Source organism: Coturnix japonica, chromosome 6 (genome assembly GCF_001577835.2).
Source record: "Coturnix japonica isolate 7356 chromosome 6, Coturnix japonica 2.1, whole genome shotgun sequence".
Lineage (NCBI taxonomy): Eukaryota > Metazoa > Chordata > Aves > Galliformes > Phasianidae > Coturnix > Coturnix japonica.
Genome location: NC_029521.1, coordinates 8028267 through 8051492, shown reverse-complemented (window position 1 = coordinate 8051492; position 23226 = coordinate 8028267). Strand labels below are relative to the sequence as shown.

Sequence of the window (23226 nt, the reverse complement as noted above, 5' to 3'; positions counted from 1 at the left end):
ATCAGAAGTGTATTGCTGATAAATTTAAATAAGATTATTTCATATTCATTGGCAAATTTGTGACGTGAAATCCCAAAGAACATTAAGGTAGTACATCCTGTTTTTAGTGACATGTTGTGTAGATTAAGTTCTTTACTACAAGACTGCTCAATAATAATTGTTTCAGCAGCAGGAGACACTGGTCCATTATGATCCTGGTAAGATAGGCATGGACTGTGAGGTAAAAATGCTGTTCATCAGAGTTACTGTAAGGAATAAATAGTGAAAGCAACTGTATGTCCCTTCAGATGGTAGGAACCCAATGTGGTGTAGCATCAAATAGACCTATCTCAGAATTTGCCAGGAATTCTAAGAACTTGTTTCTCTGTGCTAGGCATTGAAATGGTAACCATCGATGGGCTGTGGAATGATTAATCTCAGTGTTTTTAAATTATTTTTGGTTGCAGCTGAGTGTTTTGTCTCACTAGTAAGCACGTGTTGCTTGTACCAGATGTTTCTGAGGATTCCTTATGGAATACCCTCTTCACAGAGTACAGTTCTTTCTAACGTCTTTTTAGGGTTGATTGGGATACGCTATAAGGTATGAGACTTTAATTTTCTTCATTGTATATTTATCTTACCTAAGGTAACATAAAATGTTACCTTTATTCCTAGAAATTCCTCATATCTCTAAGTTTTATGGATAAAGTACATGAAAATGGGCATAGTGTGTCAGACCAAAGTTTTCTTTAGGTCAACAGTGAACATGAACAGGACTTGGTAAGATGACAGCATTGTATTTCATGATACTTCCTTACCTTCACCAGGTAAAGTAAAGCTTTGCTTTAATAAAGCTATATTTCAGTAAAGCTGTGTTTTTCCCACAGGTTTATGAAATGTATTTATGCCTTTTTCCAGCAGTGCCTTACACTTGCTTTTCTAAATGCTGCTGAGCCCTAGACCAGTGTTTTGATAGAACTGGTTTAACCTCAGGGTCTCTGGGGAGGTTATGTTTTCCCTATCTTTGGTGCATACCATCTTCGGCATTCCTAAAATGTTATGCATTTCTTCCTTAAGTGTTTGCAAGGAAGATAGATAGTAAATGTGATGAACTTGCAAATGTTATATAAGAGTATTATGTAAGAAATTAAAATAGCGTTGTCTCAGTTTCTATAATTGATGCTGTCACAACTTGAAGTGGATGAGATGCTGTATTAGCAGTCTGTCTTTCTATCTGCTGAGGTTTTCCAGTGGGGAAAAGTAAATCACAGAGAAATAGAAAAACAAGCACCTTATTCTAGGAAATAGACTTCTAGTGTAGTTGTGATGCTCAAGGAGGTTACAGCTGCACTTGGACAAGAAGGGCAGATACTTTTTTAAGCATTAGTGTAACAAGTAAGCAAGTATTCAAGTTTTCTCAGCAGTCACTGAGATTTGAATACTGGTAACACTTCAAAAGTGGTGCATGTTGAGAGGATGTTGAGAAACTCTGTTCTGTTTTTCTTTTAAACTATGGTGAATTACAGAGAACACTTTAGTAATGGATCTACCTGAATACAATGGAGGACCGATATTTCATTCATATTAACTATTTTTCAGTTTCATTTGCTACATTATTTGCTGCCTCTTCTGAAAGTCCAAAACAAAATTTTTAGTTTACTACCGCAGAGCCATGAAGAATACAGAATCATTGCACTTGAAATAAACACATCCCATTTTAAACAACTATTAGGTTTCTTCAGTAAAGCCAGTTGTTTATGCAAAGTATTTCTTAAATTAAGTACAATTATTGCTTTTTCAGGCTTTTAACCCATTATAGATTTATTTAAACCAGTACTTCCCCTTCAAGTATTGTAGGAGCTCACAGAAGCGAAGGTAGAAAGATGTTAGTTTTTAAGTATTGAAATCAGTGAACTAGCCACAAGCTGTTCTTATTTTCCTGTTCCCACTGAAACAGCACATCTGACAGAAAATGGATAAAACCTTGTTTGTTTGTTTGTTTTTTAAAAAAGCAGATCGATATTAGGAGATAAAGTGTAACTTTTATAAATGTTAACATTCTTCTTGCATTTGTGCTTACATTTGCCATTTAACTATTACTTCTAGATACCTTAGAAATAAAGCCTCTTAGGAACTGAATGAAGAGCAGTCATTCCATATGTTAAATAACTTGGTTAGTAGTGTTGCTAAAGCAGGCCCTGCAGCATAAAAGAAAAACTGAGTACAAGGACGTTTGTCTGAGTGATTTGAATACTCCTCAGTTATGTATTTAATATGATGTCTGAGATGAAATGTATGTGCTTTACTGTTCTTTTCTTAATCCTCAGTGTCCAGACCAGTCATGTAAACAGGATTTGTTGGCTTACCTAGAACAGATCAAGCTGTACTCCCATCAGCTCAAAATCTGCAGTCAAGTTAGAGCAGAAATCCAGAACCTCGGTGGAGAGCTTATAATGTCTGCTGTAAGTAGAATATCTTCAGTTTAAACTGTCCTTTCCTGTGCTTGTGATATGTTCTAGTATAGGCCTGAATTTCTTTTATTCTCTTTTTTTTCCCTTGTTTCTTTTTTTTTGTCACTTACTTTAGGAAGAGACTATAAGAAAGTGAAGCATGAATTGCAATCACTTGTAGATCTATTTTTCTTTATAGATTCTTAAAAAGGTATTACTTTATTGCTGTTATTCTGGATTAATTAGTTTTTAAGAAACAGTAGTCTTTTAATGTATATAAAGTATGCACAACTGTATGGATGTATGCACAACAACTGACCCTCATAGTTGCACTTCCAGTTGAGAACAAAACACTGAAGGCCAATCTTTTAAAGTCCATATGAGGGCTCGCTTCGTAGTTTGACCATGAGTTAGCTGCTTGCATTGGAAAAAATAAGATTAAAAAGTCATTTGTGTATGGAAGCACAGAAACTGTCCATGTGTGTCTGTCCATCTCTCTCATGGAGAAAAAGATCTGGGAGCCTATAAGTAAGTAAGACGCTGTAGAAAATCTGCAGACAGAACATTTGTACTTGATCTACAGATCATCTGTTGGACAGCTGCATTTCAGCCTTCTGTCTAGTTTTTTATTGGCATATGCAACACTGCATAATCTTGAGATTCTGTTCACATAAAAACAGTAGCAAATATTTTATTATTATTATTACTATTTTAATGTAGTCTGAAATGTAGCTGAGTAGAATTGTATTCTCCCCAGTATTGATCTTTTCTCATCTTGTTATGTTATTAAAAAGCAACGAGATGTCAGGCATGATTAAGCAAGAAGAGGACATGCTCTTGCAGGTTAAAAAAAAAACAACAAAGCACATAATTGTCTATGAAGTACTGAAATGATGACTCTTGAAATACATGTATATGAAACTGTATCCTTCTGGATGATGAAGATCTGGTACAGGAAAACTGCTAGCATAGTACTGCTCAGAACTTATTTCTGTGCCAAAAAACAGGATGATATGCAAATGAAGAAGTATATTGTAATCCACAAACACAGCTCTCAGTTGTTCATTCTCTACATCATATGAACTTCTTTTACCTGTTTTTCATCAGTGCCCCATCACCTTGTCCTTGTCTGTAACTTCTGTGACAATGTCCTCTGGAATGTGTCTCATCAGATATTAATACCCTCCTACCTCATTACTGTAGGCTGAAGAGGCTGACTGTCCTGGGGCAGTTAGAATGCTTGGGGCTGCCCTGCTGACAGTCCTCCTAACTGCCCTCCTGGGTGTTTTTTTTGACTTCAGTCCATAAAAACTTACTGTACCTTACCACTTTCAGTTCTGTAGACAGCAGCCTCTCCAGGACATTCATACCCAACAGCGGCTCAGTAGATGGTCGAAGTCCTGCGGGCAAGGAGTACATACACAAAAATTGAAGAGCTGTTCATTCAGTTCTGCTTTTTTATCCATTAAACATTCCTGGGTTGTGTTTGGTCTTTCATGCTCACATAAAATACTTTTGAGTATTTTTTTAATAAATCTATCAGGGTGTCAGTTTGTATACTCCACAAGTGAAGATGGTAAGGATTCTCTTAAGTTTTCACAAGGTGTGATTAAGCAGGAAATAAATATACAATACTTTCTGTTAATTAAATTCAAATTTATGTCTCTTCAGGCACAAAATAATGGGGTAACATTTGTGGTACGTACATGGACAGTAATTGCATTTGTATAAATAATCTGATACTTTTTTTTAACAAGCACTGTGCATCGATAGGCCCAGAATGCTGAGAGCATACTCGTTTCAACAGCGAGTTAAAAAAAGGAAAGAACTGTGTATCACACCATTAAATTAACTTACGTGATCATCTCCCTCTGTGACTCCCAACAAGCACATAAGTGTTTTTTGTGTTACTTACAATCAGTATCTACTTGTGTTTCATCTTGAAATGCTGTGTTTGGCAAGAGAGGGTCTCTTTTGACCCTAACAAGAAGAAAAAACAAATCTCAGTGGTGCATTATCACACAATTTGCAAAGTAGCAAAGAAAGAATTTCTCTTGTATTAGCCAGCCATACCTGTACATTGGAGGCTGCTTCGCTGATTTTTCTGCAAACATCTTCTTTATCTTTGAATTTTTTTCTTGTCCTCTCAAAAACGTGACTGACTAACTTAACCACTTACGTAAGTCTACTTCTGTGTCAAATGCAGATGCTTTAATGTTTCTGACTTCTAGCTTATAAGTTCAATTTAATTTAAATGTGTCTCCCTCACTGAGTTACCATGCTAGTTACATCAGAAATTGCACGCAAGATATTTCTATGAACATTTCAGCTTTGATGGTAATAATGCAATGAGTTAGAATCATACACTAGCATGCTGCAAAGTAGAAGGTATCCTTGGACAACTATGTGCCAGGAAAGTCGCATCCATTAAGGCTCCAGGTCTGTGGCAAATGGCAGGTTGCTCAATACCTTTCTTACAGTTGGAGGTTTTCTGTTGCTGCAAGAGAGAAGCTATACAGCAAGAACTGCTTCTTTGGCAAAGGAAGAGATGAGTAGCAATGCACTGCAGTTGCTCTTAGGGCTTTTGTGTGGTTTGTTTCTTTCTCCTAAAAATAAAGAAGTTAAGATGGGCAGAATGTCTCCCTGTGGGAATTAAGAATGGGTGCAGAGCGCTTAGCAACAAGTTGGCAGTCTCCTGAGATACTGGCTAGTGAAATAGTGCACTTCATTTATTGTGGGTGGGCAGTTTGTTCCACTGACTATGGTAATGCTGTCCTGCGTGTACTGCTGAGTGACCTTCGGTAAGTCCAAGGCTGTGTTCTGATAAAACAGCTCCTTGTTGAGCCAGTTTGCTTCTCTTTACTATTACTTTTTTCCACATCATGGGGAACTGATACTTCAGTTTGTTTAACCAACTCATGGTGGAGAGCTACATGGTGCAGTACCTTAGCCCATGCATAATATTGTCACTTAGCATTTGGAATCTAACAGTAAAAAAACACTAATTTTATTTCACTGAGAGCTGCCAAAAAAGTCTTTTTTTTTTATTTTTATTTTTTTTTTTAATGACACTATATCCTCCACTGCATGTGCTTAATATATACTTGCAACTAAGTGTGTACATGAAACTCCCCTGGCCTTTGGAGTCATGGAAGAGGATATGCTTTTCAATTATCTAGGGACAGCTCCATTACTGTTGCTACCTAAAAATGCATCCAACTAACTAGAAGCATGTTTTGTTTTGTTTTTTTCCAAAGTAAGGATGTAGCAGTATGTTACATATTGCTAATGTACACCACGGAACAGGTAGCTTTTTTAAATATCACAACTGGCAAAATCAAGGGATTCAGCTAACTGCCCCCAAGCATATGTTCTGTTACAGCCTTTAAAGGAAACAGTCTTCCAGTACTTACGTAAGTAAGTTGTTTATCATGTACATTGGACACAGGATCTGGTCTAATTATGGGACGTGAGTCCAGTTTGAAGCAAATTCAAGTAATAAAAGTGCTTTTCTTGATTGGAGTATATTTCCCCGCCTAAAAAATGGGTAAAAAGCAGAACAAACTCCAGATATACCTGAGGGACTGCTGTTAATGATAGACAGATAGACACAGATAACCAATGGAATAAACACATTTTTTAAAAGAAATTTCAGCTCACAGATAAATAAACAACCCTGGTTTAGCCACCCACCCACACCATGAAGCAGATTTCCTCAACCGAGTTGCATGAATCTGGATGAAATTTTTGCTGTTCCAAGGGGACAGCACAGTAAAGGAAAGTTGAACAGAAAACAGGCTTATTAAGGCAGAGAAAATCGTTCTTACTAAAGGGAAAGAAAATTCACAATGGAAAGTCTCTGGCTTATTTTATATTAATGTATCGTGTATGAGGTCTTGACTCCATGATAGATTTATAAGTCATTTAGCAGCTACATGAAGAAAAATGGTAATTAATCAAGTATGTCCAATCTTTGACTTTTACCTGTGCTTTCTCAAACACCATCTTCTTCTTGTGTAACTGTTACACCAAGATCTTATTGTTTCTAGTAAGAAAGATGAACTTATCACTATTTTGTGTGTAGAAAAGCTGAGAATGTAAATATCCTCAGTTCAGAAAACAAGGTAACTGCTGTTAAACCCGGAACCTGACAAAGAGAAATTCCAGTCTTCAGTGGTCAGGGTTTCATTCTTAACAGACTACTTATTCTGATTGAGGTATTTACACTAAGACTGATTAATCTGCTACTTTTAAGAGACTGTATCTTGCAATTCAACCACATTAACAGTGATTAAATCACTTGATTTTATTTTTTTTAATAGCAGCATAACTGAAAACTTTAAAAATATGCATAAAAGCCTCATAAATAAAAAGGATAAAAATTAGAAGCACAGCATAAGCATTCTTACCTTACATGCTTAGCAAGTCATCTTTCCACAATAAAATACAGACTTTGTGCTCTTCTTAAAAGAAGTGAAAAAAAGTCTGTTATTCTTTGATTAGTATTACTGTAACAAAAACTTTGCTTCTCAGTGTGTATTTACACATTTAAACCCAGCAGTTTTAATGCAGATACATTTTTAATAGCTGAACTTGTTTCCAAAATAGTTTTATATTTAGAAATCCAACACTAAGTTCTATGTTCAATACTCAATTCTAAGTATTCATTTTCACCTGCATTAAAAATGGAAGTCTAGATAGGACTTGGAAGTAGATAGGACTTGGGAGATTGCGAGCAGCTGATATGTAAATCTGTGCTCAAAATCTAAAACTTAAATTCCAAAAATATATATTTATATCTATCTATATATTTATTTATACATATTTGTATATATTTATGTATATATATCTATGTATACACACAGTTTAGAGGAGATCAATCAGTTGTATCCCTACCTGACATTCATGCATGTTATGAAGAAATGTTTTGTGTTGTTTTCCACTGGCTGCCACGTCCTTATGTCAGTGAGACAGGATCTGCAAATCTACACAGGGAATACAAAAAGAGTGACTTATTTAGATGCTTTAAGAAGAAAGAAATTCTGTATTTATGTAATTAACTGCAACGGAAACAACTCTTACTGACACATGACAAGGCAAGCATCTCTTTCTTAGTAAACAGAAGATATGTACAAGAGAAAGTCTGTATAAATTCTCAGTCATTAGTCTCTTCTGCACTGTCAAACAATGAAAATGATTAAGTGTATCAGTTATTACAATACACTTCTTAATGGATTACTACTACTCCCAAGACATTATTATAGAAAACGTGTGTAAACATTTTTTAAAGAGAAGCTTCAAATTCTTTTTTTTTTTTTCCTCAACTCCATTATTTTTGGCTTTGTTACTTAATGGAGAGTTTGCCTACTTGAATTCTGGCTATTGGATGTGCTTGCATGCCATGCCACTATTGTGGGAAAAGGTGGGAAAACTTGGGAACAAGTTGGGAAAACTTGGGAAGAATTTTAAAAAGCTGGGAAAACTTGGGAATGGTTGGGCAAGGACTTTCGTTTATGTATATATGAGGAGTTACCGGTTGAAGAATCATTCCATATTTTCATTGTCACTGGACAGTGTTCATAGAAGAGATGGCATATTTGGATGAGAGAGGATATGATAGGGGATTTCAGGAACTCCTGTTTTGACTGACACAGTCTAATCTCCAAAACACATTGAAGTACAGAAAAAGAGAAAGCGAGAGTCAGGCAAAAGAGCCCTTGTTTTGCAGCTAATTCTTATATACCACTTCCTACAGACTGAAGAATTTACAGCGACATGTCTCTAAATAAAATGAACTTATCTTAAATGCTCAATGAGTGGTTTTTTTTAAATCAGTCTTTCATATATGCCAGGTTTCATTTCATCCATCTTAGATAGGTGACCTTGAAGAACCTACTGAATATTTATTTGAGCTAAAAGTATCCAAGTGAAGATAATCCTCAACTACATCAGGTTTATAAAAGACCGGTAGATTTACACCAAACTTTATGATATTACTGTCATTCGAGTATAAAAACAGCTGCTCTCTAAAGAGAAAAAAAAAGATACCACCTGATTGTTATCATCTGTAGCTCCAGGAACAGCTCCTGTAAAAGCTTCTCTGAAATCCTGAGTGTGGTTAAGAAATAACTGTATGTTTTTGCTTTGCAGTGTCAGCATTTTTCGTTTGTAAGACCAGCATAAGATTCATCCAGAAAACTTATGGGGAACAGGTAGATAGAGTGATTTTAAGACAGTGCAAATATATAAATAAATAACATGGATACTGATAGTATTTAGTGAGCAGGTTTTTCCTGTATTTCACTGCCTATCCAGGGACACAAAGAGCATCATAAAATAAATGGAGATTTGCGCCCATGCTGATGTACCACAAACTCCATCCCAGGCACACGTGCTACAGGAAGTGCAGCACAGAAACAAACGCAAACATCCTTATTGGTATTCAATTTATTATTATTATTATTATTTTTTTTTTTTTTTTTTTTTTTTTTTTTTAAACCATGTTGGTGCATCAGACCTGATTTTTCTAATTTTATTTTGCATATCTGCTTCTACAAGCCTACTTGCATCACAGGATAAGCAGCCTGGTCCCTTAAAATCTACAAATGATGGTCCCCAAATAGACATCTTATTGGTTTAAAGTACTGTCATGCAAAGATTACATAACCATTATAAACTGGAAATTCTTTCTAAAAAACACGTTTGCTGTAGCAAAGAATGAACTTCCAAGGCCATGCCAAATTTTATGTGTTTTCATGGATTATATGCATTTTGTCCTCCAAATTTTAACCACCAGTTAAACATCTAACAGGGCATTGGCTTCTTTCCTAGCACTTCTGGAGGAACGTTCAGTGGAGATCTTTCAGCTCATTTTTGATTCCAAAAATGCAAATCCAATCACTTCCAATATATCTATTACTGTTTTTTGCCTTACATACATTCCTGTGTTTAAAGTGTTACAAAAGCAGCAACTATACAGACAGTAATGCATTCTCCTCACCTCATCAATTAATTCACAAATTCATTTGACTTTGTTCAGGGGAGGCCACCATTGCTAACACATCATCGTTATATACACAAGTGCAAATATAGCTAAACAACATGCTTTGTGCGTTGTACATGAAGTACTTCTGTACATACCTTTACACATACAAATGCATGTGCAAGAAATTGTGCAAGCACAACATCTCTCCTTTGAGAGATGCAAACTGATGCAAATTTTACCTGATTTTTATTGATGCTCTTCCTTACTTTGGCAAGACCATCAGAGGTGGATATTGGTGGTGTGGAAGTAGAAAGTTAAACCTTCTCAGCAGTATTCCCTTGCATTTTGTTGCCATGTGGCATATGGCAGCAGAGGGGCAGTCTGACACAATGGCATCTGCAGCAAAGGTGCATCATTAAATTCCTGCATGGGAAAGAAATGGTGTCCATTAATATTCATTCACATTGAAAGTTTAGAGACCAACCAGGGGATGCAAGCACGGTGCGGCATTGGGTACTGTCTTCCAGCAGTGGTAATGACAGCAGTGTGAAAGACAAGTCGCATTCTGAACAGCCATGTACAGCTGTCAGACATCACAAAATGCTGAGTGACTTGATCAGCTCATCTGCTCCAGCTACTGGTGGTGACTATGTTGAAAAGCGGCATTTTGTACCTGAGAATCTGGTCTATCAAATAGCTTTATTGTGCTATTTGCATTTGTTATAGTTTCCCTGGAAATGAGGCATTACCTTTGGACCAACCTCTATATTTACAACACATATAAGTAATAAATGCTAATTAATACAGATTTAAATAAATAATAAGCTATTTCTAAAGGACTTTCTTCAACCTATTCAGAATAGAGATGCCTTCACAACTGACACTGTCAGCCTTATAATTAAATACAGCCTGGTGTCTTTGAATAAAAAACTATTAGCCAACATGTTCTTTTAAACCATATATATGTTCCTCTAGCATTTCCAGGGAACACTATCAAATAAACACAAACAGAACTGTAAAGCAAAGGGGGAAGACAGGATTCATTACAAAGAAATTGTAAACAAATGCGAGCCCTGTGCTTAATGTGAATTATAGTATCATTTAGCTATGATCCACACATGTCAAATAACAAAAAAAAACAAAACAAAACAAACAAACAAAAAAACCCCAAAACCAACACCTTCCCAAAGAAAAAAATCAAAACATAGCTTACTTTCTTCCTGTTTGAGTACCATGGATGTGTGTATACCTTCTCAGTGCTCAAGGGTGGCATGCAGTGGCCTAACATCAGACATAGCTGTAAGAAAAAGACAAAACAATCCTTTGCAGCTGGATTTTGAGACCAGGAGACATAGTCGGACACCCTACACACATCAGTTCTTCTCCCTCTGTGATCTTAGCCCTATTTTAAAGCCTGTATTCAAGGAACTTGCAAAATGACAAGGTGACCTCATTTTCAAATGTTTTAAGTAACACTGATGGGCAATTAAACAATCAATTCTTTTGCCAGTGTTGGCCTATATAAAATCCTTGCTCTTACTCTTAGCTTTTATCAAGACACAGCCTGCAACTTAGGCTCTTCCCAGCGTAGCAGTAACTCTTCTGCATACAGCCTGCTAGACATCACCATCTAAAGTGTGTCAGACCAGAATTGTGCCTCTGACTGTTGTGGTTTAACCCAGCAGGTGGCTGAGCACCACACAGTCATTTGCTCATTTCCCCCTATTCCCAGTGGGACAGGGGAAAGAATTTAAAAAAACAAAAACAAAACAAAACAAAAAAAACCACAAAAAAGCCCCAAAAAAACCACCACCACCAACAACAACAACAAAAAAAAAACAACACAAAGTAGAACTCATGGGTTGAGATATTTACCAAGATAGAGAAAAGGAAAATAATTATGACTAGAGACATATATAGGAAATGATGCACAAGTGATTGCTTACCAGCCCTGACTGATGCTTAGCTACTACCCCAAGCAGTGAGAGAGATGAACTTCCACCCCCTTCCAAACCTCTTCTGCTTGATGTTCTATGGTACAGAATATCCCTTTGGCCGGTTTAAGTCAGCTGTCCACATTCTGTTCCTTCCTAGCTCCTTGTGCCCATCACTGAGTATGACCTTGGCTCTGTACAGCTCTGCTTAGCAGCAGCTAAAAACATCAGTGTATTATCAGCATTGTTTTTCCCCTAGAACCAAAACACAGCATCTTACCAGACACTCTGAAGAAAACAATTTCATCCAGCTGAGACTAAGACACAAGAGTTTGAGAATCACTATGTCAGAATAAAATGCCTTTACTCAGCACATGCCACAGGTCTGTGTTGGCCTTTCACACAACTTTACTGTGCAACATTGATAAATCAGTCTCTGTCCAGGCTGCCAAAGCCACTGGGACTAAGGAGAGAACTAAGAAAGTAAAGTGGCCCCAGCACTGTCTGCTTTCAGTCCCTACACGCCATGCAAGCCTTAGGTGAGAAGGGAACAGTATATTGAGGTTTTGTATTCCACTACAGAGCAGCACAACAAAGATAACAGTAGTTAAAACTGTATTTTTTTTTCCCCTACTCAAGTCAGCCAATTTTCAGTTGGAATCAATATATACTACTTTCTATTTCCTGAAATATCTTTAAAAAATACCTTTACTTTAACACTTGCTTGGCTGCACAGCATGCTTTTAAATACAGTACTATGTGACAAAGAGGTTTGTTTTGCATTCTGTCTCTCAAGGTTCTTATTCCTGACAGGAAAAAAAAAAAAAAAAAGAAAGAAAAAAACCCAAGGCCACACAGTCACTGCAGTTTGTGTGCAACAGCCCACACTTATTAGCTTTAAAAATTCTGGTCATTGAGACTACATTCAGCAGCTACTAATTCGGCCACTTCACAGTATCCCTGCAATGCTCAGAAGCACATGAGAAAGCCTGGAATGTGATGGGAGCAGCTGGAGAATTTGCCTATTGCTGATGCTAAGAAAATAATGGGTAACATTTTTATAGCTCTTTTTTCAGGTGGTTTTATTACCAGTCAGTAGTAATCGCAGTGATGCCCTGCAGACAAGAATCATGAGTTCACACTTAAACAAAGGCAAGCAACAAACATCTCAATAAGACATTATACTTCACCAGCACAGATTCCTGTGTATCACTTTAATACTGACCAGTGAAACAAGAATATAACCATCGAGCACACCAAGAGAAAGCAAACAAATTAACGCTTTCCTATTCTAGTCTTAGGTTTTAATTATTGTTTAATCCTGAGCATATCGTGATTAAAAGCGGACTGCATGCCAAGACTAATGTTTCTGTTTCCTATTACAGTTGGATAGCGTCACCTCACTAATTCAGGCTGCCAAAAATTTAATGAACGCTGTGGTACAGACAGTGAAGATGTCGTACATTGCATCCACAAAGATTATCAAGATTCAGAGTCCTACTGGCCCACGACATCCTGTTGTGATGTGGAGGATGAAAGCTCCAGAGAAGAAGCCTCTAATTAAAAGAGAGAAGCCAGAAGAAATCTACGCTGCTGTCAGAAAAGGTTCTGCAAAGAAGAGAATCCATCCTGTTCAAGTCATGAGTGAATTCAGAGGCAGGGAAACAGTCTAATATTCTGTCACTTTTTATGTTCCTTTCCTAAAATTCTGATGATTTTTCACTTTCCCCCCTACTTACTCAATAACTGTACATGAGCGTTTTGCTTTTCTACAAATCTGTAAGTTTGCATTTGCTTAAATCACTTGAAAATGATGTTGGATTATTTAACTGCACACAGATGAAAAGTACTCATTTTGCAGTGTCAAACTATTGTGCCTTCATACTGGCAGGTTTCAACAGGGCACTTCTGAGCATTATGCTATGGCACTGTGGCAGTACGGCATGGCACTGTATCACAGCCAGTGAAAAGCGGAATGCAGGGTGCCAATCTGTGCCCCAAGTCCTTCTGCATTTCCTAGTCAGGTATTGCTTCACCACTAATACTAAACTGAATGTAGTTTAGGACATACAGAATTTTTAAGTGCTGTGTTTGTTGGGACAGATACTTAATCAGGATCATTACACTGTGATTGTGATCCAGCTAGTCCAACTGGCTGCACTGATGATAGTTGAGGGTCTGGGCCTTTAGCTTTAATCTAGATTGAAAGAACAACCTCCTCCAAGAGGCCTATCAAAATAGGGGTGGATATGAAAGCTTAAAATTTTTTGATGAAACAGTGTTATAGCAACAGGGATCTAAGAATCTAATAAAAAAGCAATGACTGCAACATAGCAATAATAGCTCTTTAAAAGGTTTTAATTTATTAATAGGTGTTCTGCCTCCTAGTGAATTCACAAGCCCTTCCTAGTCATTCACAAGCCCTACTACATCACACTGATAGACTATTCAAATAACAACAGAAACTTTTCTAATCACAGCATGAAAGAACAAGTATGGAATATATCGTTATACTGATATTAGTGTGTAAAAGAAGTACACATACATCTCGAATCTGAACAACGTAATAACTGCTTATGACAGTTTAGTCTCAAATGCAGGACTGTTCTGTCTAGCAGCTTGTTAAATCACTACATTATGTTTCAACATATGTAACAAAGTGCTATTAGTCGGCGATTACCACGAGGCCTCGGTACAGTACCTTTGGAAAGAATGGTTTTTCTACATCTGTTTCAATCCTGAATCCACTTGGATTGATTTTTTAAAAGAAACAGACTTGTCTTACCTGCCCTGTTTGTTTTCCCAGACTTCACTCCTTACTTATCTTTGGTTTGCAAGTAGATCCTTTTTTGCTACGACTTCTATATTTGCTCAGGTGAAAGGGCTCCCTCAAATGCCAGAGCATTCAGGTTGACAAATGTCAACCATTCAGGACAGTACAGCAGTATAATTTCTATATTGTTGATAAACAAATCCCAACAAAACCTGCACTGATCATTCATTAGAGATTTTACACATCAGGATTCCACGTTCACCAAAATGACATTTTGTCAAATGGAACAAAATTAAGGAAGGGTTTGGAAAAAATATACTTATTTTCCAACACAGATCACCTCCAGTACGGTTGCATTAAGATCTTAGTCACATATATAGGTTTTTGTTAGTTCCCTAAGAACATGGAGTGGGAAGCACCTAACAGTTAAGCGCAGCAGGTAGAGGCAATACAAAGCCAGTTGTTCCATCTACTTTCAGTAGGTCTGCTAGCAGACTAGGAAGAGCTGAGAGAAAGATTTTGTGTGGTATATTGCACAGAAGAGTATACAGTTCTGTTGCATCTTAAAGCCAATATCTCCAACTATTATCTTAGGTTCTTGCTGACTCCCTAAGTCTACATGATACTCCAGCAATGCTGAGGTTCAAAATGCAACAGTGAGGTAACAAGTTCTGTTCTCTTAGGAGTGTTACTCTTAAGAATCCTCATGTCTGTGGAATTCCTTTGGTATCAGTCACACATCTGATGTTTGCAACAAATGTCTTGTTTTCACATTATTAATAAAAAAGCATGCACACCACTGAGGAGGCTTGTCTTTTAGTATTGGGGGTTTTGTTTGGATATGTCTCTAGTTACTAGTCTGGCCATACCCTGGTAAAAAGCCTGCCAAGGCTTTCTCATTCCAATAAGCAGGGAGTACCTGCTTGTCCAGCACACTGTATGTGCTCTTATTAGCCTGCTTTAGATTAGAACTTTTCTTAGCATTCTTATCACTAAAGCACAGTTTATTGCTTAATGCAGTGTACTTTACTGCAATAGTGGTCACTGTTCTCATAGCCTGGCCATTCTCAATAACCAATTTAATCTCAGCTTCTAATACCATTCCTATTACATGGAACTTCATTAACGGAGGAAAAAAAGAAAACAAAACAAAAAACAACCCATCTCTCAGAAAGAACAAAGAAATCAAAAGCCCCAGCTGCCTTTCAAGAAGAACCATAAGAATGATGGGTTAGTTATATCTGGACTTAAACTTCTTGGCTTAAGTTCAAACGCAATGGAAAGGTAACAAGGTAAAGTTTATTCCTAGCTAAGGTGGTAGAGGAAGAAGAAACAAGTCCTGGAGTTGTACAGTGTTCATTGTAGTAGCTCGTTACCTCTCTCAGCAGACCCCCAAAGCAAGGAACCACCACTGCTCTGCCACTGTTGATAATGCTGATGGGTGATGAGCTGCTAAATACGTTTTACTCAGTCTGTCCCAATTGCTCTGTTATCACCTGGGGTTAGTGAGCCATTCCTGCTAAGTAACACAAGCCCTCTAGTAACTCAGCTCCTCAGAAAAATGGAAAAACTTGCATCTCTGTCCATCCCTAAAGTCTTGCCTTTCTGTAGAAAAAACAAACACCAAACTCTTCTGAAACTACTAATTGACTTTGGTTTTGGAAGGGAAAGGATGGGGGGGGGGAAGTGGGAGACATGATAACCCACTTCCAGGGTTTGCTGCACTTAGGCCATTAACCTGGAATCACAAGGGAAGATCTATAGCTTTATCTTCAGCAAAGATGACAAAGCACGGTGACATCACACAGGTCTAGTGTTCCAGATGGTTTCAAAAGGTTTTGGATCTTTTGAAGGCAGATTGTGTTACTTTCTATAAATCTGCAATTGAAGCATTTATGAAAAAATGGCATCCTACAGCAGGTTTAAAAACACTTAGAAGCTTCAGTTTTGAAGAAAACATTTCCAAGTTTTCACCGGTAATAGACAGTAAAATTCTATGTGGTCATACCTGTTACTTGTGCTTCCAACTAATTCTTATCCCTTACTTACCATTCTTGGTTAAACATGGGGGATGTTTAGCCTGTATATTTTTCTCACTAAGTACATAAACAAAAGCCCACACTCTTCAGTTAGAAAGAATTAGCTGCATACAGATTGTTTGCTGTGCACTGAAAGTGCCACTGCTGAAATGACAAATAACCACCTCTCAATTAATAAACCTTAGTTCATAGGAAAATTTCCTAAAATAAAAAAGAAACAAAATGTATCTGAAGCAGAAATGGCTTAACAGTGATGGAAAACTAAACAGAAATAATGCTTCTAAACCCATCGACCATCAGAAGAAGAAAAAAAAAAAAAAAAGCTGAAGGGCTCACTTTTGACTCCAGCATATAAGACATGTTTAAGATATAAGTCAGCACTGCAAGATATGGATCTAGCAATTTTAAGTAGCTCTTTATAAATAGGCAGCATACTTTCTAATTCCTGATGTTAAAAATAGCTGCTTTTAAGCAGGCTAGAGACTAGAGATGCCTGGTCATGCAGGATCATGTTTCTTCTGGACTATCCATCTTCTATGAGTTGGGCTATTTTAGAGCTATTGGCTTTGTATTGTACTTCTGAATTATTTTTATACAAGACAGCAAATGATTTAAAAGCAGCTGAAAATAGTCATGCAGCTCATTAGCTATGGGGCAGATTGTGCCTTCTGGCACTTAGCACTTCCATAGAAGCAGGGGACATTGCACAGGACATTAAAGGAGCTGGTGCAAACCGCTCCAGCCAGCCTGCTGGTAGGCATTTTGTCTGCTTAGTTACTGAGTTCCATACTGGGTAGAAACATGACAGGAAATAATTGCTCCCACAATCTGAAAACATGAACAGAGCACCATGGCCTGTTTGCCCAACTATTCAGCATGGCTGATGTTAAAGGAGACAGAGAGAAAACTAACTTTTATTTTTAAAGCTTCTTTGGTTAAGAAAACCATCTTTCAAAGAAAGGATTTCTCCAAGAAAGCAGAATATTCCTGGAGTTAAGGCCTTACAAAGATCAAGGAGGTAACAGCAAAAAACTACATAGCTGTAACTACATCATCATAAAACAAGATGGGGAAAGGCATATCCACAGCTTACTGCATTTCATCCTTTGCAGGAAAGGACTTGCTTGGACTACATCCTTGTAGTACTATCTGACACATCATCATCACAACCAGCAGCCTCTGTGCTGCAGAGGATCCACAATTCATCTGAAGTTCAAGAATTTGATTAGGATTGGGTCCTCTATGGCTCCCCAGGGAGACTTAGCATGTTTATTTGTAAGGTTGGCCAGAACAAGGAAAGGAATCACTGAATCCCCCTTTTCACAGCTTCCTAGCATTATCTGCAGGCAGCAACCAAGTAACCCACCTGCCTTTTCTGATCCACCCTTTGATATCCATATATCATATTTTCCTCTAATCTTTATATTTGTGCACTCTCTTCAGCATTAGCTTCCTGTCTTATGTCCTGCGCTTTCCACCTTCAAGCAAAAAGACAGCTTCCAACACCCTCACCCCACTTCCCAAGGTCTTGTTTCACCTTATCATGTTCTCAAAACACTACCGCAAGAACAACAAAATGAACATATTAACCCAGGTATGTGGCGAGCTCAGCAGCCAGTCTAGATCAGCACAGTTATTCTGAGTCCAGTGGTAAAATATCCCCTTGACAGCAGTTACTGCCATCCTTCCTCTATAGCAGCCCTCTAAAAATGTTATCCCCCACCACGGCTGGCTAAGACTGATAAGTCACCTTCAAGTTTGCTTTTGAGTGGGTAAAAAGCATGCCACCAGTAAAGAGATATGCTCCCCAAAAGAAAATACGTCTTCCTTGCCCTTTCCTCCTGGTGCATTTCAAGTAACTTATCTTTATTTAGGTGTGTTGAAGCCAACAGTAAAATACCACAATACAAAATATTAAGGTTATTAATTCAGCAATCCAAAGGGTGAAGAGCTTATTGGTAGTATGAGCTATCGAGTCTCGTGGGTGGTGATGGCACATCCTTGAGCACTCTATTATCATAACGCCTGAGCTGAAGACTCCATTAATTTTCTGCATCATCAAAAGCTGAGGACCAAAGCTGACAGCCAATAACACATAAGTCCAGTGCAAGCAAAATGCATGTACAAATAAACCTTCTCAACACTTAAAATATAAAAGCAGAATAGGACAGGTCAGAAAATAAATGGTAAAAGAAAGAATACAAAGAAATCTGTTCCTAAGTAAAAAAGCCCTTACAGTACTGGTTTTCAGAAACACATTCAGCTCCCAAGCATCCCCATATTTATCTTTTCTCAAAGTGAATTCTGATGTCTCAAGCATGCTAAAATTAAATCTTGATTTTTCAAGGTATGAAAGAAGAGCCACTCTTCCTATATTTTTGCTCAAGGTATCCATTGGATGGAATTCCTCTGCCACCAACTTATGCAGTAAGAAATAGGTGTCACTCCAGGAAGAGACTTCAGTGAATTAATTTTGTTTGTCCTACGTTTCAGATAGAACACTATCCTTTTTTTCTTAACAAAAGCACATTTTCTTAACAAAAGCCTCATCTCACATGAACAAATGAGTTATTTATTTTTTGTTGTTGTTGTTTTTAAACAAGCCCTTTTTTCTGGACCAATCTTACTTTTCAAGAAACTTTGTGTATTACTACTTCAATCTTCTTTTCCTTAACTGAGGTATCAACTCAGAATCATACTCTGGCACAAAAACAGCAGCTAAGTGCTTGAATCTTGTTACTATGTGTATCAGACTTAACCAAAACTTGAGCATACAATATGCTACTTAAACAATGGGCACAGACTTACTCGAACCAGGCATAATGCCAAGCCATTTGATAACATATGCTAGACTTCTCACTTGTTTTCTGGTTTGTTATTTTTGACAGATTTATGTACTTAGTTCATATAGTAATGAAAAATAGAACTACTCACTTCAGATGTTGTATACTCTATAATATGCAAATGTGGACAAAACACTGAGTATGTGTAGGGGGAAACATTGGCTGAAATACTTTTGGTTTAAACACAGTAATGTAAACTTCAGTGTAGCCACTGAACACCAACCATTATTTGGTCAGACTAGAGCAATGCTTTACCTTCTGACCCTTACTGCTAGAATAACCTCACCACATTCCATCGTGGTGGGCGTAAACAGTGACTTATAGTATAACGAATTCTCATGGAATGCCAACACTGCAACCAGTATAGCTGAAAACATGCCTAAATGATCTCTTCAGTGGATCTGGTACTCAGACTGCAGGTATGTGCTTTGCAAAAGCAATGCCATACTGCTGGTGCATTTAGGTAACAACTCCATTATCACCAAAATATGATCACTTAAAGAAACATTTCTTACCCAAAATCTACATAGATTGTTACAGAAGGTTTAAATGTGAAAACACAGTAGCTTTTGCCTGATGTTTTATTCCTTGCAAACTCTTGCCATATTTTACCCTTCATGAAAGCTCCACTCCTTTTCATATGGAGTGCATGCATGCCACAAATGTCATGAAGAAATACAGCAAAAACAAACGTAACAAAGCTACACACATCCTCCACAAACTATTTGCCCCTAATCAGACTGTCCTAACATGTAGCTGATTTGTGCCATAGCCTCACATGAAAGTAACTCTGCCTGCTTTCATCAAACTAGAACTGTTAGAATTTACAGCCAGTGTAACTAGAAGCACACAAAGGTTCAGCATTAGTGAGGTCCATCATTTCCATATTCAGCTTTGTCTTTCATTTTGAAGAAATCACACTGACAAAATCTATCAGCTGTAGCTCATGGTAAAAGTATAGCAATTGCATCAAGACAGTTGGAAAGCAAATTGGAGCCTAAAATCTTGATTAAAAATTGAGCACTGAATACATCTGCCCACAGACCTTTGGAAAACAGGGTATTTGTGTTTGATAAAGTAAAACAAACAAACAATAAAAAAGCACTTCAGCTTTTGGAGTAACAATGATCTCTATTTTCACCAAACTCTTAGTCTAGTTCCAAGAAGAAGCCAAGATAATTTCAACTGTGTGAGATCATTTTGCCTTGTCTCCTAATCCCACACGACTTTTCTCACAGAATAACATGTTCTCAGGGCTGGTTAAAGGAATGTAGCACGTACAAATATACTAACATTTCTAACATTGCAGCAAGTGTATCCACCTGAGAAATCTCACCTGAAACAGTTACTGCAAATTAAACCCATCTTCTCGACTAAAAATAGTACTCACTGCGTAGGCAACCCTACAATTCAAATGAAATTCAGGACTCAGAACTGCAGAACTATTGTGTATTCATCCCTCCTGACCTAGCCTCTACTGTATTCTATTTTGCTGAAGCTATTTTCCAGCTTGTATGTAAGACACTGCCTGCTACTGGGTACTACAAGATAGAGGTTGCATAAGGTAATGCTTTCAACTGTGACCATTTTTTGTAAATGTGGTCAAAAACCAGACTATGTTACAACATCCTGGAGACGGGTGTCTAACAAACGCAAGCTTCAAGCTAAGAGCCTCATCTTCCCCTCAAGCACTTCCAATAATGCCAACTGAATCCTCAGCCAGGCCCATTGTCACAGTCGCTGCTTTGTTCACAACAGTCTCTGAAGTCCACTGCTGGTCACACTGCCTCCTCTCAGGTGCTTCCTTGTCTCTGGAAATGGGCCTTTTTCCCTCTTGTCCATACAATCCTACCCTACTCGCATTCTCCTGCTCCTCTATCCTAGCAGATGGTAATGGATATAAAACCACGATGCTCTCCACAGCCACCATGCTATCTCCTCCCACCCCAAATTATTATTTTTCTCTTATTGACTGTAATTACCTACTGTAATATGCAAAGATTCTGATGTCTGAAAGGAAATAAAGGAGGAACTAGTAGTAAAATACTAAACAATTAACACAGCACGTACAGAAGAGGCTTCAAAAAACACAAAACTGCACACATCACAGCTTATACTTGTGAAGTCAACAAACTTACTGCAGTGCCTAGAGGCTTTTCCTTTTCATTTCACCAAAACCAGTGCGATTTCTCAACAGTGATACGATTTCCCGCTTTAGAAAAAGGTTACTTTCCTTTCTTAAAACTCCCATCTTTAAGCTTGTTTGATCTATAAACAGATGGAAAACCATATGTCATAGAACAAATTAGAATTTCTGGGGAGAAAAAAGAAGAGAGGGAGCAGGGGTGTGTTTCTCCTTTACATTCTACATTAGACTCCTGAAGTCACTGCACTGCAATTCCTTGTTGCATAAGCTTGTTATTGCACACCCCAAAGTAACTTCATCACACAGGAACATAATAATTGAATGGGAATTGGACAGCTGCAGACACTTCATTGCAGGAAACTAAAATACAGATCACAACGAGGACTCATACTAAAGGCATGGCAACAAAACAAAGCTGGTTTCTCCGTACTCTGTTTTACAGCTAAAACAATTTTGTTTCATATTTTCTGGGGCCATCCAAGCAGCAGATCACATCTTGCTTCCTGAGCATTACGGTAGGAGTGCATCAGTCAAACAGAGAAACTGATGAGGTACAGCTAGATTGAAAGTATATGACATCAGTAAAAGCTCCTGCACACATTTCAATTATTGTGTTCTGGTAGTGATGACATTAGTTCAGCATGAATTTCTACTACATCCTAAAAACTACTTCTTGTCTGTAGAAGTCTTTAGCATGTAAGAATTTATGCACACTGACTCTATGATCTTCCATAATTTAGTTATATTTTATTGAAGAAAACTGAAACATGTGAAGACTCAGATAAATTAATTATTAAACCCACGTGAGCATTCTTCTTCCAATTACTGGCCATACTGAGAGTGTATTTTTATAATAGAATTGGATGTAATGAAATTTGCAAAATGAGGAACTGAAATGAACTTAAAGAATTGATTTTGCTTCCAACAATGCATTTTCTCCTGACATTGTTCTTATTTTCCCCACTGTCTCTAGTGGATCACTAAGTGCCAAATCAAACGGCACCAGGCATGAGCAAAGAGATTGATTTTTATACTAGTGAGGCAGTGGTAACAAAACTGCCATTTTTATTCATCCTGTTTTATATAATACAGTTAGAAGAAGATGATACTTGAATGAGTGATGCTGACTGGTCAGAAGTGGTGTTCTCAGGGGTCAGTACTATGGTCCATCCCGTTTAATACTTGTATTGATCTAGCTGACGGCATTGAATACACCCTCAGCAATCTGCTCCAAACAGGAAGTGTCCATCTGCCTGGGGTGTAGAAAGGTTCTACAGAGGGATCTGGACAGGCTGGAACAGTGGGCTGAGAACAACAGGCTGAAGCTCGACAAGACCAAGTCCTGGGTCCTGAACCTTGACTAAAACATCGTGCACAGCTACAAGCTTGGGGCAAAATGGCTGAAAGACTGAAGAAGTAAAGGACCTGGGGATGTTGGTCAATGCTTGGCTGAACACAAGCCAGAAATGTGCCCAGGTAGCCAAGGTGGCCAATGGCATCCTGGCTTTTAGCAGAAATAGTGCAGCCAACAGGAGCAGAAGGTGATCATTTCTCTGTACTCAGCTCTGATAAGGCCAGATCTAGAGGACTGCATTCAGTTTCGGGCCCCTCACTACAAGAAAGACACTGAGTGTGTCCAGAGACAACAGTGTGTCCAGCAACTAAGCTGGTGAGGGGTGTGGAGCACAAGTCTTAGGAGGAGTAGTTTAATATGGAGAAGAGAAAGCTCAGGGGAGACAGATAGCTGGACTAGATAGTCTTGGAGATCATTTCCAACCTTGGTGAGCATATCTGTGTTTTGTCCACATGCATATCTTTTCACGTTAATACAGCTATATGAAGAATAACTAGGCCTATGGCAGATGTTATGCATAATTTTTACTGTACGCTCATTTCAGACATTTCACTCTGTAGTAAGGCCTTGCACTGAAGCCCTTTATTTTATGTCCAGAATAAAATAGGTAATTTGAGAATCTTTTCTCAGTATGACTGAAGGAAAGTCACTTGGCCTGAGCAATATTATAAAGTAACACTAATGATATAGTTATAAAATGAATGTAATTAACTCCTGTAAAGC

General features: G+C 37.8%; 1 protein-coding gene and 1 long non-coding RNA gene across 5 annotated transcripts in view; one reads left to right on the top strand and one right to left on the bottom strand.

Annotated features, from left to right (window-relative positions):
- The window catches only part of CTNNA3 (catenin alpha 3), a 394612-nt gene extending 379692 nt beyond the window's left edge, over positions 1–14920 (top strand). Inside the window, exons 17-18 of the mRNA XM_015866262.2 lie at positions 2307–2441; positions 12734–14920. Coding sequence (XP_015721748.1) covers positions 2307–2441; positions 12734–13021 — 423 coding nt within the window. The 3' untranslated portion in view covers positions 13022–14920. The remainder of the gene's footprint in view (positions 1–2306; positions 2442–12733) is intronic.
- LOC107315680 overlaps positions 1–23226 on the bottom strand; it is a 130027-nt gene that overhangs the window by 12414 nt on the left and 94387 nt on the right. For 2 of the 4 annotated variants that reach the window (XR_004307687.1, XR_004307686.1), the window contains exons 3-5: positions 10628–10711; positions 9654–9837; positions 3751–7414 (exon numbers count right to left, since the gene is read on the bottom strand). This is a non-coding gene — a long non-coding RNA (uncharacterized LOC107315680). The remainder of the gene's footprint in view (positions 1–3750; positions 7415–9653; positions 9838–10627; positions 10712–23226) is intronic. The other 2 variants (XR_004307689.1, XR_004307688.1) reach the window with 2 other exon arrangements.